The sequence below is a fragment of the Miscanthus floridulus genome, chromosome 2, assembly GCF_019320115.1.
Source record: "Miscanthus floridulus cultivar M001 chromosome 2, ASM1932011v1, whole genome shotgun sequence".
Classification (NCBI taxonomy): Eukaryota; Viridiplantae; Streptophyta; class Magnoliopsida; order Poales; family Poaceae; genus Miscanthus; species Miscanthus floridulus.
This window is the reverse complement of record NC_089581.1, coordinates 139801933-139820208: the sequence shown is the minus strand read 5'-3', so window position 1 is coordinate 139820208 and position 18276 is coordinate 139801933. Positions and strand designations below refer to the sequence as shown.

At 47.7% G+C, this 18276-nt stretch overlaps 1 protein-coding gene across 1 annotated transcript in view; it reads right to left on the bottom strand.

Annotated features, from left to right (window-relative positions):
- Positions 1-16839: 16839 nt before the first annotated feature.
- Positions 16840-18276, bottom strand: part of LOC136537162 (probable serine/threonine-protein kinase At1g54610) — a 3913-nt gene continuing 2476 nt past the window's right edge. Inside the window, exon 5 of the mRNA XM_066529219.1 lies at positions 16840-16977. Within this exon, the coding sequence (XP_066385316.1) occupies positions 16840-16977 (138 nt within the window). The remainder of the gene's footprint in view (positions 16978-18276) is intronic.

Below are 18276 nucleotides of genomic sequence, written 5' to 3'. Positions count from 1 at the left end.
AGGGGGAGATTGAAAGCATCTAGGCCCCTAGTTGGGTTTTGGTGATTAATGACAATACGTGATTAATATGACTAACGTGTGTTTTGCAGAGGCAATTAAGTTAGGTCATGGTAATGAAGATCGATTGGGCTATCATTATGGTCATGCCCCTATGATGGAAATCATTTCGGTTTTCAAAGGATGAACGACAAGGTTAAGGATGAACTAGTTCTAAGTGTCGATTGGAGTGGAAGAGACACTTAGAGTAGTTTAGGACTTTGTTTTTCCTTTGGCCATACTATTAAGGGGGTATGAATGGGTAGCTTGACCTAGGTGAGTCTAGTGAGTTAGGTGTGGTGCACACTTGCTAAATCTAGCACTAGGTAGCTCCTAAGAAGCCCTTAGATCCATTGGAGCAAACTTCATTCACATATGATCGAGAGTTGGAAGTGAATAGAGGGTCAAATACTAACCGGACGCTGGCTCCGGGGTCACCGGACGCTGGCGCAGAGTCCGATCAGTTCATTTGATCAAGGTGAAATCGTCTGGTGTGACCGGACACTGAGAGGTGAATTGATCGGACGCTGAGTCCCAGCATTCGGTCGACTCCAGTAAGGTTCCAGAGAGGGAAAATCACGACCGGACGTGTCCGATCAGTGTTGACCGAACGCTGTCCAACGTCCGGTCACATTTTAAACACTGGAGTTCAGGGAGAACTGACCGGAGTGTCTGGTCACCCCGTAGAAGCACATAATGGTTCGTTTTTTTAGCCATGGTTATAAATACTTCCTCCATTCGTGTGTGGGGGTACTTTTGCTCATTCCAACAGCTGAGAAACACCTTTGTGAGTGCCAAGAAGAGCAAGGTCCTAGTGAGATGATTGAGATTTGAGAATCCCAAAGAGAGCCCTCATTAGTGAGATCAAGAGTAGCAAAGTGTGCATCCCCCTTCTCATTAGGCTTGTCGTGGTCAAGTGAGAGTTCGTGCTTGTTACTCTTGATGATCGCCATCACCTAGACAGCTTGGTGGTGATTGGGAGTTTGGTGATCATCCGACGGAGCTTGTGGATGACCCAACTCAAGTTGTGAGCGGTTGTTGGTGATTCACCATAACGGAGTGTCAAAGAATCAACCCATAGAGAGCACTTGATCCTTGCATGGATCAAGGGGGAGCTACACCCTTGCGCGGGTGCTCCAACGAGAACTAGTGGGGAGTGGCAACTCTCCGATACCTTGGCAAAACATCGCCGCATTCCTCCTCTATTTACTTTGAGCATTTACGTTGAGTAATTCAATTCTTGTCATTTACATTCATAGAATTGCCATGCTAGAGTAGGATTGAAACATAGGTTGCTAAACTTTTATGCAATAGATCAATAGAAACACTTTCTAGGCACAAGGGGTTAATTGGTCTAACCATAGGACTTAATTATTGCAAAGAAATTTAGAATTAGCCCAATTCACCCCCCCCCTCTTGGGCATCTTGATCCTTTTAGGGGGCTCCCCCTTTACTGGCTCCTGAAGAAAACTAACCGATTTGCATGGATGCCTAAGGCTCAGGAAGCACTTGACAAGCTCAAAGTGCTCCTAACGAAGGCCCTGATTCTAGTCCTGCCAGCTGAGGGAGAGCTGCTCCTACTCTACGTCGTAGCTACGACCTAGGTGGTCAGCGCTGCCTTGGTTGTAGAATGGGGAGAAGAGGGACATGCCCTCAAGGTACAACACCCCTTATACTTCATTAGTGAAGTTCTGTCCGACTCCAAGACATGCTACCCTCAGATCTAGAACCTCCTATACGCCATCCTGATCACCAAGAGGAAGCTGTGCCACTACTTCGACTCACACCAGGTGACCATCATGTCATCTTTACCCCTCGGCGAGGTTATCTAGAACCGGGAGGCCATGGGGAGAATCACAAAATGGGCACTCGAGCTAATGGATCAGGGCGTCACGTATGCCCCATGAATGGCCATCAAGTCTTAGGTACTAGCTGACTTTGTGGCCGAATGGACCGAGATCTAGATGCCTGTGGTGGCCATCAATCAGGAGTGCTGAATGATGTACTTTAATGGATCACTAATGAAGAAGGGCACTGGGGTCAGGCCAATTTTTGTTTCTCCCTTAGGGTGCACATGAGGTACGCAATTCACATCCACTTCTCGATTTCAAATAATGTGGCTGAGTACGAGGCACTCGTCAATGGCTTGTGCATCACCATTGAGTTGGGCATCCGATGGCTTGACGTCCAAGGTGACTCACAACTGGTCGTTGACCAGGTCATGAAGGAGTCAAGCTGCCACAACGCTAAGATGGTTGCATATTGTCATGAGGTCCGATAGTTGGAGGACAAGTTTGATGGCCTCGAGCTCAACCATATCCCAAGGTGGCTCAACAAAACAGCCGACATGTTAGCAAAGATGGCATCAAGCCAAGAGCTGGTCCCCACCAGCATCTTCGCTAGCGACCTACATAAGCCCTCGGTCCGATACGAGGAACCAGAATAGGCCAGCAATGACCTACCACTTCTGGGCTCGGGGGCTGACCGACCCTCAGTTCCATCCGACCCCGAGGTCATGGAACTCATCAAAGACCTAGTGGCAGAGTCCAAACCTCCGACCGACTGGAGGACACCATATCTTGATTGCCTCCTCCATGAGGTGCTCCCTGCCGACAAGATAGAGGCCTAATGACTCATGTGTCATGCCAAGTCCTTTGTCATCATCAAAGGGGAGCTCTACAAGCACAGCCACACCAAAATCCTACAACATTGCATCCCCACCGAGTAGGGGAAGGTCCTGCTAGAAGACATCCATGGAGGGGTCTGCAGGCATCATGCCACACCTAGAACATTGGTCGGAAATGCATTCTAGCAAGGTTTCTACTGGCCAACCACGGTGGCTGACGCCAAGCAGGTCATACGCACCTATAAATGATGCCAGTACTATGCTTGATAAACTCACCTACCGGCCCAAGCACTCTAGACGATCTCCATCATGTGGCCGTTCATGGTCTAGGGGCTCGACCTGGTAGGGCCCCTCAAGAGGGCGCCCGAGGGCTTTATGCACTTGCTTGTTGCCGTGGACAAGTTCATGAAGTGGATAGAGGCTCATCTGATCATCGTGATCAAATCCGAGTAGGCCATGTTGTTCTTCACAGACTTCGTCCATCGCTTTGGAGTCACAAACTCCATCATCACGGACAATGACATGCTATTCATTGGGAAGAAGTTCCTCCAATTCTATGATGAATATCACATCTGCATCGATTGGGACACTATAGTGCACCCCCACATGAATGGGCAGGTCGAGCGCGCAAATGGCATGGTCCTACAGGGCCTCAAGCCTAGGATCTTCAACCGGTTGAACAAGTTTGGCGGACGATAGGTCACTAAGCTTCTCGTGGTACTCTAGAGCCTAAGGACATCCAGCAGCTGGGCAACTAGTTACACGCCATTTTTTCATGGTCTATGGCTCTGAAGCCATCCTCCTGACCGACCTCGACTACAGAGCGCCAAGGGTCAAGGCCTACAACGAGTAGGGAAATGAAGCATCTTTGGAAGACGCCATGGACCTACTTGGCGAAGCACACGACATCGCCCTGCTCCGTTCGGCCAAATACCAGCAGGCGCTATGGTGGTACCATAGCCAATGCGTGCGGGGTCGCACCTTCGGCGTAGGCAATTTAGTCCTTCACCGCATCCAGAGCAACAAAAATTGCCACATGCTTTCGACGCCGTGGGAAGGACCGTACATCATCGCAGAAGTACTTTGACCCGGCACCTACAAGCTCAAGACTGATGACGACAAAGCCATCGCCAATGCCTGGAACATCGAACAACTACGTCGCTTTTACCCTTAGTCTTTCCATTCCAAAGCTTCCGATATGCTTATCGAACTAAGTAATGTTTCTGCAAAAACCGAAAAATGTTACCTCCTATCAGATTCACTTTTGATTTGATCAGTATTCAATAACACCCAACCCTGACAACTACCTGGGGTTAGGTTTTACTCAGGGGCTGATATGAGTACATATACTCAGAAACATTTTCCCATCCAACCCATCCTTTTTATGACAAGACTTAGAAATAAGAGTTGCTGAAAACTAACAATGAGTAAAACTGGTTGGAATGCAAAAAGCCTAAGCCCCGATGACTACGGCATCGCTTGCTCACCAGTGTGATCATTACTTAGTCACTCACAACTTAAGTTTCTAATGCCTTAACATAAAAACAAGGGTCACATCACAACAAACTTTATATATTTTCCCATCTGACCCTTCCTTTGTATGATAAGACCTAGAAATAAGAGTTGCCAAAAACAAACGATGAGTAAAACTGGTTCGAGTGCAAAAAACCTACGCCCCGATGACTATGGCATCGCTTGCTCACCAACGTGATCATAGTGCAGTGAGGAAACCCAGCCAGCCAAGCCGATGTCCAGAGGTGCCAGAGACTGCAACTTAGCAAGATGAGACCATTAGGAGCATAGTAGCTATAGAGGAGGAGCAGCTTGATGCTCAGTAGGAGGGGATTGTTGCGAGCAACCCTAGTGACAGCTCAGATGATGACTACTAGCCTATTCCTCAGATGCCTCCACATCGACATGGCCATGAGGTTGGTAGTTCTAGTTCAACTCCACCAGCACTGCAGACAGACCCCGCTCTACTTGCCATCCTTGAGCGGATGAGGCAAGATCAGGCTCGCTAGGCACAGGAGACCTCGCTACTTTCGCATAGTTCTAGACTAGGCAGGATGAGTTCCAGCGATAGCAGCAGGCAATCCAGTAGCAGCAGCAGCATGCCATGCATCAGCAGTAGCTCCTCATACAACAGCAGCTCCTTGGATTTATGCAGCATGTAGTGATAGCTATTGGGGCTCCATCGCCATAGCCTTGGCCCTAGCTAGGTCAGCCTGCCACCACTTCTATGACTCTAGCTTTATAGCCTAGTGGGCTTTAGAGTCAGGGACAGCCACCAACATAGTTTGCTTCACCTACAAAGCAGGTGTCCTAGTGGTTTGCCTCACCAGTGCTAGCCCCACAGTTCACACCTCTTTAGACGGGCTTCACACCGGCTCAGACTTCCTCGCTGCTAGTGCTAGATACCTCAGTGTCTAGGAGCCTTGGAGTGACTTTTAGTTAGTTGACAATGTAGCCTACTCCGCCATATTTACATGTCCTAGGTCCTTCTATAGTTGCACCTATTACTGAGACTATAGAGACGCTTCCTTCTTCTGTTGCATCATCAGAGCCACCTGCTTCAGTGATACCTACACAGATTATAGCTGCTCCAGTCCCTGATCTGACCCAGACTTCTTCAGCATTGCTTCTAGCTATACAGGGTCAGACAGCTCAGAGCTTAGGGTTAGATGATGATGGCACATAGTACCAGCTCGCTCCTCGTACCTCAGCGCCCGACTCATCCGCTGCAGCCCCGCCGACCGACCCTTAGGTTTTGGTGTTTGATGCCAAAGGGGAAGAGGGATCAAGTATGCTAGATTTAGGGGGAGCGACTTAGGGGGTGCTTAGTATTCTATTATATTTGGCTTTTATGTGTGATACACTATTATGCATTCGTGTGTTTACTTTTATGCATCAAACTATATTTTTGTGATAGTGATATCTATGTGATCGTGATATGTGACATGTGTGCTCTCTACTTTGAATCTTTTATACATCATATCACTTGTGTTATGCTCATTTGCTTTGCTTCCGCGTTTTACTCCAATGCAAATGAGCTTTATTACTTGTACTCATGCTTATTTCATATATTTTTAGTACATCATGTTGGCTTGGGTCATATAAGCTTGCCTAACTCTTTTGTTCTTATTGTCAAAAGCTTATATGAACCAAGCGTGTTAAAATCCTGAACTCTTTCACATACTTGAGATGGTATTGTCATCAATCACCAAAAAGGGGGAGATTGAAAGCATCTAGGCCCCTAGTTGGGTTTTGGTGATTAATGACAATACGTGATTAATATGACTAACGTGTGTTTTGCAGAGGCAATTAAGTTAGGTCATGGTAATGGAGATCGATTGGGCTATCATTATGGTCATGCCCCTATGATGGAAATCATTTCGGTTTTCAAAGGATGAATGACAAGGTTAAGGATGAACTAGTTCTAAGTGTCGATTGGAGTGGAAGAGACACTTAGAGTAGTTTAGGACTTTGTTTTTCCTTTGGCCATACTATTAAGGGGGTATGAATGGGTAGCTTGACCTAGGTGAGTCTAGTGAGTTAGGTGTGGTGCACACTTGCTAAATCTAGCACTAGGTAGCTCCTAAGAAGCCCTTAGATCCATTGGAGCAAACTTCATTCACATATGATCAAGAGTTGGAAGTGAATAGAGGGTCAAATACTAACCGGACGCTGGCTCCGGGGTCACCGGACGCTGGCGCAGAGTCCGATCAGTTCATTTGATCAAGGTGAAATCGTCTGGTGTGACCGGACACTGAGAGGTGAATTGATCGGACGCTGAGTCCCAGCATTCGGTCGACTCCAGTAAGGTTCCAGAGAGGGAAAATCACGACCGGACGTGTCCGATCAGTGTTGACCGAACGCTGTCCAACGTCCGGTCACATTTTAAACACTGGAGTTCAGGGAGAACTGACCGGAGTGTCCGGTCACCCCGTAGAAGCACATAATGGTTCGTTTTTTTAGCCATGGTTATAAATACTTCCTCCATTCGTGTGTGGGGGTACTTTTGCTCATTCCAACAGCTAAGAAACACCTTTGTGAGTGCTAAGAAGAGCAAGGTCCTAGTGAGATGATTGAGATTTGAGAATCCCAAAGAGAGCCCTCATTAGTGAGATCAAGAGTAGCAAAGTGTGCATCCCCCTTCTCATTAGGCTTGTCGTGGTCAAGTGAGAGTTCGTGCTTGTTACTCTTGATGATCGCCATCACCTAGACAGCTTGGTGGTGATTGGGAGTTTGGTGATCATCCGACGGAGCTTGTGGATGACTCAACTCAAGTTGTGAGCGGTTGTTGGTGATTCACCATAACGGAGTGTCAAAGAATCAACCCATAGAGAGCACTTGATCCTTGCATGGATCAAGGGGGAGCTACACCCTTGCGCGGGTGCTCCAACGAGAACTAGTGGGGAGTGGCAACTCTCCGATACCTTGGCAAAACATCACCGCATTCCTCCTCTATTTACTTTGAGCATTTACGTTGAGTAATTCAATTCTTGTCATTTACATTCATAGAATTGCCATGCTAGAGTAGGATTGAAACATAGGTTGCTAAACTTTTATGCAATAGATCAATAGAAACACTTTCTAGGCACAAGGGGTTAATTGGTCTAACCATAGGACTTAATTATTGCAAAGAAATTTAGAATTAGCCCAATTCACCCCCCCCCTCTTGGGCATCTTGATCCTTTTAGGGGGCTCCCCCTTTACTGGCTCCTGAAGAAAACTAACCGATTTGCATGGATGCCTAAGGCTCAGGAAGCACTTGACAAGCTCAAAGTGCTCCTAACGAAGGCCCTGATTCTAGTCCTGCCAGCTGAGGGAGAGCTGCTCCTACTCTACGTCGTAGCTACGACCTAGGTGGTCAGCGCTGCCTTGGTTGTAGAATGGGGAGAAGAGGGACATGCCCTCAAGGTACAACACCCCTTATACTTCATTAGTGAAGTTCTGTCCGACTCCAAGACATGCTACCCTCAGATCTAGAACCTCCTATACGCCATCCTGATCACCAAGAGGAAGCTGTGCCACTACTTCGACTCACACCAGGTGACCATCATGTCATCTTTCCCCCTCGGCGAGGTTATCTAGAACCGGGAGGCCATGGGGAGAATCACAAAATGGGCACTCGAGCTAATGGATCAGGGCGTCACGTATGCCCCATGAATGGCCATCAAGTCTTAGGTACTAGCTGACTTTGTGGCCGAATGGACCGAGATCTAGATGCCTGTGGTGGCCATCAATCAGGAGTGCTGAATGATGTACTTTAATGGATCACTAATGAAGAAGGGCACTGGGGTCAGGCCAATTTTTGTTTCTCCCTTAGGGTGCACATGAGGTACGCAATTCACATCCACTTCTCGATTTCAAATAATGTGGCTGAGTACGAGGCACTCGTCAATGGCTTGTGCATCACCATTGAGTTGGGCATCCGATGGCTTGACGTCCAAGGTGACTCACAACTAGTCGTTGACCAGGTCATGAAGGAGTCAAGCTGCCACAATGCTAAGATGGTTGCATATTGTCATGAGGTCCGATAGTTGGAGGACAAGTTTGATGGCCTCGAGCTCAACCATATCCCAAGGTGGCTCAACAAAACAGCCGACATGTTAGCAAAGATGGCATCAAGCCAAGAGCTGGTCCCCACCAGCATCTTCGCTAGCGACCTGCATAAGCCCTCGGTCCGATACGAGGAACCAGAATAGGCCAGCAATGACCTACCACTTCTAGGCTCGGGGGCTGACTGACCCTCAGTTCCATCCGACCCCGAGGTCATGGAACTCATCAAAGACCTAGTGGCAGAGTCCAAACCTCCGACCGACTGGAGGACACCATATCTTGATTGCCTCCTCCATGAGGTGCTCCCTGCCGACAAGATAGAGGCCTAATGACTCATGTGTCATGCCAAGTCCTTTGTCATCATCAAAGGGGAGCTCTACAAGCACAGCCACACCGAAATCCTACAACATTGCATCCCCACCGAGTAGGGGAAGGTCCTGCTAGAAGACATCCATGGAGGGGTCTGCAGGCATCATGCCACACCTAGAACATTGGTCGGAAATGCATTCTAGCAAGGTTTCTACTGGCCAACCACGGTGGCTGACGCCAAGCAGGTCATACGCACCTATAAATGATGCCAGTACTATGCTTGATAAACTCACCTACCGGCCCAAGCACTCTAGACGATCTCCATCATATGGCCGTTCATGGTCTAGGGGCTCGACCTGGTAGGGCCCCTCAAGAGGGCGCCCGAGGGCTTTATGCACTTGCTTGTTGCCGTGGACAAGTTCATGAAGTGGATAGAGGCTCATCTGATCATCGTGATCAAATCCGAGTAGGCCATGTTGTTCTTCACAGACTTCATCCATCGCTTTGGAGTCACAAACTCCATCATCACGGACAATGACATGCTATTCATTGGGAAGAAGTTCCTCCAATTCTATGATGAATATCACATTTGCATCGATTGGGACACTATAGTGCACCCCCACATGAATGGGCAGGTCGAGCGCGCAAATGGCATGGTCCTACAGGGCCTCAAGCCTAGGATCTTCAACCGGTTGAACAAGTTTGGCGGACGATAGGTCACTAAGCTTCTCGTGGTACTCTAGAGCCTAAGGACATCCAGCAGCTGGGCAACTAGTTACACGCCATTTTTTCATGGTCTACGGCTCTGAAGCCATCCTCCTGACCGACCTCGACTATAGAGCGCCAAGGGTCAAGGCCTACAACGAGTAGGGAAATGAAGCATCTTTGGAAGACGCCATGGACCTACTTGGCGAAGCACACGACATCGCCCTGCTCCGTTCGGCCAAATACCAGCAGGCGCTATGGTGGTACCATAGCCAATGCGTGCGGGGTCGCACCTTCGGCGTAGGCAATTTAGTCCTTCACCGCATCCAGAGCAACAAAAATTGCCACATGCTTTCGACGCCGTGGGAAGGACCGTACATCATCGCAGAAGTACTTTGACCCGGCACCTACAAGCTCAAGACTGATGACGACAAAGCCATCGCCAATGCCTGGAACATCGAACAACTACGTCGCTTTTACCCTTAGTCTTTCCATTCCAAAGCTTCCGATATGCTTATCGAACTAAGTAATGTTTCTGCAAAAACCGAAAAATGTTACCTCCTATCAGATTCACTTTTGATTTGATCAGTATTCAATAACACCCAACCCTGACAACTACCTGGGGTTAGGTTTTACTCAGGGGCTGATATGAGTACATATACTCAGAAACATTTTCCCATCCAACCCATCCTTTTTATGACAAGACTTAGAAATAAGAGTTGCTAAAAACTAACAATGAGTAAAACTGGTTGGAATGCAAAAAGCCTAAGCCCCGATGACTACGGCATCGCTTGCTCACCAGCGTGATCATTACTTAGTCACTCACAACTTAAGTTTCTAATGCCTTAACATAAAAACAAGGGTCACATCACAACAAACTTTATATATTTTCCCATCTGACCCTTCCTTTGTATGATAAGACCTAGAAATAAGAGTTGCCAAAAACAAACGATGAGTAAAACTGGTTCGAGTGCAAAAAACCTACGCCCCGATGACTATGGCATCGCTTGCTCACCAACGTGATCATTACTTAGTCACTCGCAACTTAAGTTTCTAATGCCTTAACATAAAACAAGGGTATGATCGCAATGAACTTTATATATTTATATATAGAGAGAGAAAGGCCAAACAACATTTTCGACCATAATAAAAGTCTTTACAAAAGACTGACGCCAGACTCAGCTATCTGACTAACCATTCTTGGGCAGGATTTCTTCTTCGACTTCCTCTGCCAGGTCCTGCGCTAGGGGAGCCGCTTCCTTCTCAATTTCATCCAGCTTGGCGTTAGTGTAGCCAGGTGCGAAGCCCTCACTGATCACCGGTAGGTCAATGTTGATGTAGTGGGAGCAGGCGATGGTGAACGCGTGATGGACACCAGTGTATAGGGCCTCCCTTGTAAGTGCGCGTGCCTGATCTAGGATCTGGTTAACCCTGTAGCACCTGGTTTTAAAGACAAAACCAGATACACACTATATGTGAGCCCAGGAAGTAAAATCTCACATATAGCCACAAATAAGGGTAATATCAAAAGACAATACTTATTACATAATGTATTAGTATAAGGAATATAACCTCAGAGTATAGACAATGGAAGGACAACTCTGATCTTTAGGCGAAGACTCTAAATCCATAGGGACAACTGACTGGTTGCCCACAAGCCTAACTCCTCTAGACTAGCAATCTGCTATCCATCCAGGATTTTTATCCAAAGTATAGAAAAGTAAAGCAAGCATAAGTACATATCGTACTCAGCAATATAACATGGGGTTCATGAGGCTCAAAAGGTTGACACTGGTTTGCTACGATTAGCTTTTAATAAGTCATCTTTTTAAGCAATTGAGTAGCAACAAATTTATCATAAGCCCATAAACACATGATTAGGTAAACATGAATAATGAATAGCATAAACAATTAATCATTAGTGATCATCTCTATTCCATAAGGGTTCCAACGCCGCTCGTGTCCGTGAGCATGGCTGATATACCAGTTTTACACTCTGCAGAGGTTGTATACTTTCACTATGAGTTATGATTTATCCTTTTGCCTGAGGTGATCAACCTCTTGACCCACTACCAAGGAAGGTCAACAGGGTTCACTATGAAGCCTTTCAAAGGTTCATCTAACAAGTTAGGGCCGCTAAGGTTTCCCCATCAATAAGCATAAACCCCCTCCAAGGAGTGACTAACAAAGTGCACCATCTTGGCAGGCCGAGATCATACCTATCGGAACTCCTCTTGTGCTATAAAGGTAACCACTAACAAGCTAGAAAAGGTCCTCACACTGAGCTAAAGCCAAAGCCATATAGCCCTCATAGTTGTATGGTAAGTCCCGGATGATCACTTATAGATATGTCCTTAGGGTGAGGAATCTAGAGCATTTAGGAAGTAGCTAAACACTCCAGCCCCTGTTTCCATGTTGCTAAAAAGTCATGTTTTAATGTTTATTGCATATACCATTAGTCAAGTTACAAGATCATGGTTTTGGTTGAGCACTAGCAAAACTACCCAATGCAATAACCCAAAGGTATCAAGGAATCCAGGATATCAATTAGCTAGGGAAATTACTACAGTTGCCAAGGTAGACACATGCAATATGAATTAAATGATTAAAAGTGAATAGGTATCAAGGATGGTCCCATTCTATACTTGCCTTAAACTTAGATCAGATCTTCTTCTGGTCCAAATCTTCCAAGAACTGCTTTTGGACTCACCACGTATAGTTCACCAACTAGACTTGATCATAGAACACCACACAAGCACCCAAACATGCATGCATAACATACATACATAGCCATATTAGAACAATACACCAACTAGTGGAAAAAGGTTTTGAAACAGATCTACGTATTGCTATGAACACACAAACGCAGGAAGCACGCTAATTGGAGCTACGGTTGAAAAGATATATCTACCGGAAGATTTTACTAATAAAACGAAAAACCATAAGCTTTATTTATTTTATTATATAAAAGCATGTATATGATATTTTAGAGGAAATACTTAAGTTGAATTAAGTCAAACTTATATTTGGTTTTAAAAATCAAAGTGGAATTTATTACATTTTATTTATAAATCTAGTGACATAATTATTATTCAAGTTGGGATTTAAACCATGAAATTCTAGAGATTTTGACATAGAAAATATTGATACTAATGCATAGGTCACGTCGTTATGAATCCAACGCAACTTGAACGGACTATTTCAGAGTTAAAATGAATAAGTCATGATTTAAACAAGTTTTCCTTTAGTTAAATAATAGATTAAATCTACCCATGAATTTTAAATATTGAAAACATGCCTAACAGTAGTATAAACATGTAGAAAACATAAATACGGTCCTAACGCAATTCAAACAGGTCAAATCAGAGTTAAAATGATAAAGTTATGGCCTAAACAAGTTTGATGGCATTTCTCTAATTAAATGAACTCAAATTTGAATTTAAAATTCCAATTCTAAATGCGAAATCAAATCAGAGTCAAATCAGAATTAATTCTAAATTTTAAATGCTAACTGGACCATGGGTACTAATACTCAAAGCCATAGGGGCTAAAACAGAAGAAAATAGGAGCAAAAAGAAATTATTTTGAACTGGCATGGAGCGCGGGTTGATTTCTAAAAACTACAGGGACCTAAGCGCAAAAAAAGCACATAGCTAACTGCGGGTTGACCCATCATGGCTGACTGGGTGCCATGCGGTAGCTGCTGGTTGGCGTGGTGCGCCACACGTGCGTTGGACTCGTGTTGACGCGGCACCATGGACCGAGCCCATAGCCGCGGTGGACCGATTACACACCGAAGGGGTATGATGTAATCATGGCCGTTCATGCGAATCCAACAGCGTGAAGTGAACGGGAGTTCCCCCACTGTAGTTTTGTGCCTTCGACGAGCCTGCCATGGCTGGTGGTGAGCCGAGCTCGGTGGCGGACGCCGGCACGGCGATTCCGCCCATCCCGATCAAAACCAAACACACTAAAGTGAACTACATGCGCTCGCAAACTCGCTAGGGTACCGCAACAGGGATGGGGAGCATGTCAGGGCAGCGTTCCCTAAGGCGACACCATGATTGGCGGCTCGGAAGCTCGCTGTTATGGCACTCCAGTGCACCAACCACGACAAGGAGGGGACGAGGAGGTTTGGGAGCTCACTGCGAGTCCACGGCGATGGTCGCGGTGTCCGGGAAGGCTCTGAAGGGGCGGGTCGATGGTGGTGGCGACTGGAGAGAGAAAAAGGGGTGTGGGTTAGGGAAATCTGAGTGACGGTTGACCAAAAATTGAATTGATGGTACCTACGGCTCCAGTGAGTGACAGCGGGTCTCCGAGAGGCGTTGGCGACGACGTTTGCGGCACTGGAGCGGTGAATTGTGGCGACAGTGGTGAGCTTGAGCGCGGATGGGAAAAGGGAGAGGGAGACGCTAGGTTTGGGCTTTATAGGCTAGTGATGCTATTGTAGATGGAAGGGAAGCGGGGCACTTGGGCAATTTGGACGCCTACCATACGGGCGTAGTGACTCGGTGGCTTGCCATAGGTGGCAGCGCCATCATTGGTGGGGAGGAAAGGAAAGGGAGCACACGGGGAAGGAATGGAAGGGGAAGGAAGGGAGCAAGGCTGGCTGATGTATTGAGAGGGAGAGGAGGATGAGTGGGTGCGAGCATGGGCGCTGTGCTCCATGGTGCAGAGCTAGGCCGCGCGATGAGCAGGCACACGCGGTGCGGAGAAAGGGCATGGAGCAGCGGGCCACCGAGCGGGCCGGTTGCGAAGCAGGCTGTGCAGGAGGAAAAAGAGAAGGGAGGGGGCAAGCTGGCTGGGCCGCTAGCAGGCCAGGCCAGACTCTAGGCATGGGAAAAGAAAAAGAAGACTGGGCCAGGAAGGGGAGCGAAGCAGGCCAGAGAAAATGTGGGCCTTTAGGCCAAAATGAAAGAGAGCGAGGAGGTTTTTCTTCTTTTTGTTTTCTTTTATTTCAAAGCACTTTTCAAACTCATTTCAAAAGCATTTGAATTTGTTTTGAATTTTGATCAAAACCACACATCACAATAAATAAAATGCAACAACATGTATGCTCACACATGTTACTACCTTATGATAAATTTTAATTTAATGAAAAATAATTATTTCCTATGTTTTCATGAGCACCAATATTCATAATTAGATCATCGTAGCAATATTTTCAAAGGAGCAATTTTTTTGATGTTACAAACCTGGACTACGAGCGAGCTCGTCTCCATGGCTAGGGCAACCCCAAGCCGAACATCAAAGATCATCAAAAAACCGATTGCAAATGACAAACAAAAAGGTAACCAGAGCCTCACCATTCACTTCCTCCTCGAGGACCATCTTCTCCCTCTGGAGCGTGCCGACATCCCTGACCAAGGCAGCGGCCAGGCCCTTGGTTTCTTCCTTCAACCTCTGCTCTTTTCTAAGAACACACCGAGCAAGGTCAAGTTCTGAGCGGAGTCATCCAAGCTCCATAGCATCTTCCCCGTCGTTGGCAACCATAGCCTTGATCTTGTCCTTGGCCTCGTCGGCGTGTTGACGACCTTCCCGTTCCTTGGTCTAGAGGCTTGCCACTTCCTCCTGTAGCCACGGTACTTCAGCAGCAAGCCCCTAGACCTCTCTCTCATGATGGAGGAATGTGGACTTCTGCCGGCGGCGCATCGCAAGGGACTATGAAAAAATCAGGTTAGAATTATATAAACAGGGCTCAAAAGTAGAAAACATGAAGACATGACAAACCTGGCTGGCTAGGGCAACGCCATCCTTCAATGCCCCCAACGTGTTGGTCAGAGAGCGGACGACGGACTCAAGTCCTGAGCGTGCGCTCGTCTAGTCCTTCACCTCCGCTGGGTCATCGAGGGTGAACACCGAGTCACTCAGGTCCAGCCACCTAGCCAACAGAGCCGGTTCCTTCCCCATGCGAGCGGATCATCGCCTGACTAGACAAGGGACTAGGAGGGCCTAGCCCCAACCGAGGGGTCTACCATCGCAACCGTTGGCGTCGGCCCAACAGGTGCCGACGGTACCTCCTCTGTCACTGGCGCTCCATCGGGAGTTGACCCTTCGATGGCAGAGGAGGCTAGTGGCTTAGGCTCTAAAGTTTGAGCCATCGTCGCATCTATAGGGGACGCCTTGGTCACGCCCCCTCTTGTCTGCCCCACCTCGGGCACGTCGACCCACACTAGCACTGATTGCACGAGCTCCACCTCCAGCACAATCGGTGCCTCTGCCTCCCTCACTTCCTCAGGTGGTGCCATGTCTACCTCAACGCCATTACGGTGCACCCCCAGCACCATGCCATTCAGCTCCTAGGGGATTGGCCGATGCGCCAGGATCTTCTACGACACCAATGTTAGGCAGTTGTGGGGGCTAGTCCTACGGAGGGCACCAACGTCACATGACAAAATCCAAAAACGCAATGAAAGGGCAAAGAAGTCTTGAACTCTCCTCAATGCCATAATCTGAGAACATTTTGGGGGTTGGCTGCTCGACCCTGAGTCCATCACATCGGCAATTGGCCACTTTTGACCCCCTATGGGGTCAGTTGGAGCAGGGCAGACTTGCTCCTCCGACCTCGGGGGTGAGTCCTCCCCCGCCAATCTTGGAGGCGCATCCTCTTCGGTTTGCGTCGGGGCTTGCTGCAGAATCAGGGTCACCCTGATGGGGTCGGTCGAAGCAGCGCGGACTTGCTCCACGGACCTTAGGAGTGTGTCCTCCCCCATCGATCTTGGAGGTGCATCCTCTTTAGTTTGCGTCGGGGCATGCTGTGGAATTGGGATCAAGTTGACCTGTCCAATGCTGGCCTGCTCAACCTTGTGCTCAAGCACACCCCATGGGATGTTGGGGTCGGACTCATCTTCTACCTCTTCCTCCTCTTCATTGTTGTCGCTCTCCTTTGAGCCTTGCCGGTGCTTTCCACGCGGTAGCCTTGCTTGCTCATTTGCCTTCTTTCGCTCCTTCATCGCCTTCATCGCCTCGGCCACGGCATGGTTTGTCGCTCTCCAAGCCATGTCCTCTAGCAGTGGCAGGTCTAACTCATGGATGATGAGGCCGAGCTGTAAATCCCGACGCTTAGAATCTGAGAACAAAGGAGCATCGGTCAAGGGAATAGACTCAAAGAAGACTTACCAGTTCGATGAAACCCATGTTTGACCACATCGCAGGATGCCCTGGGACTGGGTACACCAGGGTGAGATCCACTAATGGATCCACTAGGCACTCTATCACCTCCTTCAGGCGTTGTGCCATTTTGTCGATGCTGAGAGCCTCGTCGGCAACCATCATGGTCTCTTCGGGCATGAAATCTAGTGTCATCTCCCACATCGGAAGAGTGCGCGCCATCAGTGGCACCAACCTCCTAACATGGTATGCTTTGACGACATCGGTCCCACAAAGACCATGGCCCTTTAGAGTCGCGATGGCTTTGAGGAGGTCACCGAGCCTCTTCTGCTCCCTCCCGATGGGCCCGTACCTCCACACGCCCGGCGCCTCCTCGATTAGGCGGCCGGTGAAGATCGACAGGGGGTGTCGTCGTCATTCCTTAGGTAGATCTAGAGCTTATGCCACCCCTTATTGGACTTTGACAAGGGGATGGACATGTACTCTGATGACTAGCTGCCTCGAAGATAGATGCTTGTGCATCCCATTGGCACCGCCAGGTCCGGCTTCTTCTTCTCCTTCTTCTTCTGTAGCTTGACGATGAAGAAGTACTTCCATAGCTTGAAGTGGGGTTCAATCCCCAAGTACCCCTCACACAACGCAATGAAGGCCGAGATGTGTTGAATCCCATTTTGATTCAAATGCTGTAGCTCAATCCCATAGTAGTGCAGCAGCCCTCGAAGGAATCGGTGGGGAGGAGTCATGAGCCCATGCTCATGGAAGGGGATGAAGGAAATGACATAGCCATCAGGCGGCGATGGCTCATTCTCATAGGCCTTTCTTGACTAGACCCTCCATGCATGCATGGAGGACATCAGAGCGAGGCCATGGCTCCATCAAGGAACGGCGATGGCCATGTAGAAAGATCCGGCAGTGGTGTAGGGCTAGAGAGCGAGAGCATCGCCGGTGGCAGTAGAGGAGCAGAAATAGGAGAACAAAGGCCAGAATTCAAGAGCGAAAGGTAGAAAGATTGGAGGGGCAAGGATGCAGCTACGCATACGTAGGTTGGGGAGAAACTGCTTCATTTATAAGGTAAGGGCAGAACGGGCGAGGGACAAACCATCCACCTAAATTAATGTGCCCCATGCCTCACCAGATCTGTTTCTTTTAGGGCTCGTGCCCTTACTATTCCTCATAGCATTATTCGCATCACCGCCTCGAGAGACAAGCACATGCCTATTCAAATCTTCCCCGTGAAGGATCCGTCGGGCGACGGTTCATCTTCAAAGGCTATGAGCCATCGCAGGTAAGTGGGATACAGAGCTGAAAACGCTCCTACAGTCCATTAACGCCCAGGAGTTCGAAGGCTGGCCCACCAGTGGGTTCACGGCCGCTCTAGGGCACCCTAGAGTGAGGGGGGTTAAGGACAGCCCTAATAGCGGCTAGTACCCGAAGCGCGCAAAGCACCACGGGCATCTCGATCCTCGTTTCAAGTCTTGGATGACACAGGGTCCATGGTTTTCTGTAACACCCTAAAATTAGCTACTTTCTAAAAAGAGTAAAATGATTTCTATTAATTGTTTTATGCTCATAAAAACATAGGTAAAAGAAAATTAAAATTCAACATAAGGGTAGCAACATGTTTGGGCATACATGTCATTGCATTGATACTTTCGTGATGAGTGGTTTGGAAAATAAATTCAAATCTCAATCTTTAAAATATTGCTTTCAAGTAGTGGTTTAAAAAGAATTTGAAAACTTGCAAAAACAAAAGTTAGATAAGATGCCTTGTTTTCAAAATCCAAAGGCTTGGAAAAGGTTTTGAGACACGTTAGAACGATGCCTCTCTTTCTGGGAATCTTTCCGACCTTTTTTCGGGATTAAATTCCTATTTCTTAGAGCTTTGTCTTTTTCCTCAATCAATGCAAAAGCCTTTTCAAGGATCAAAA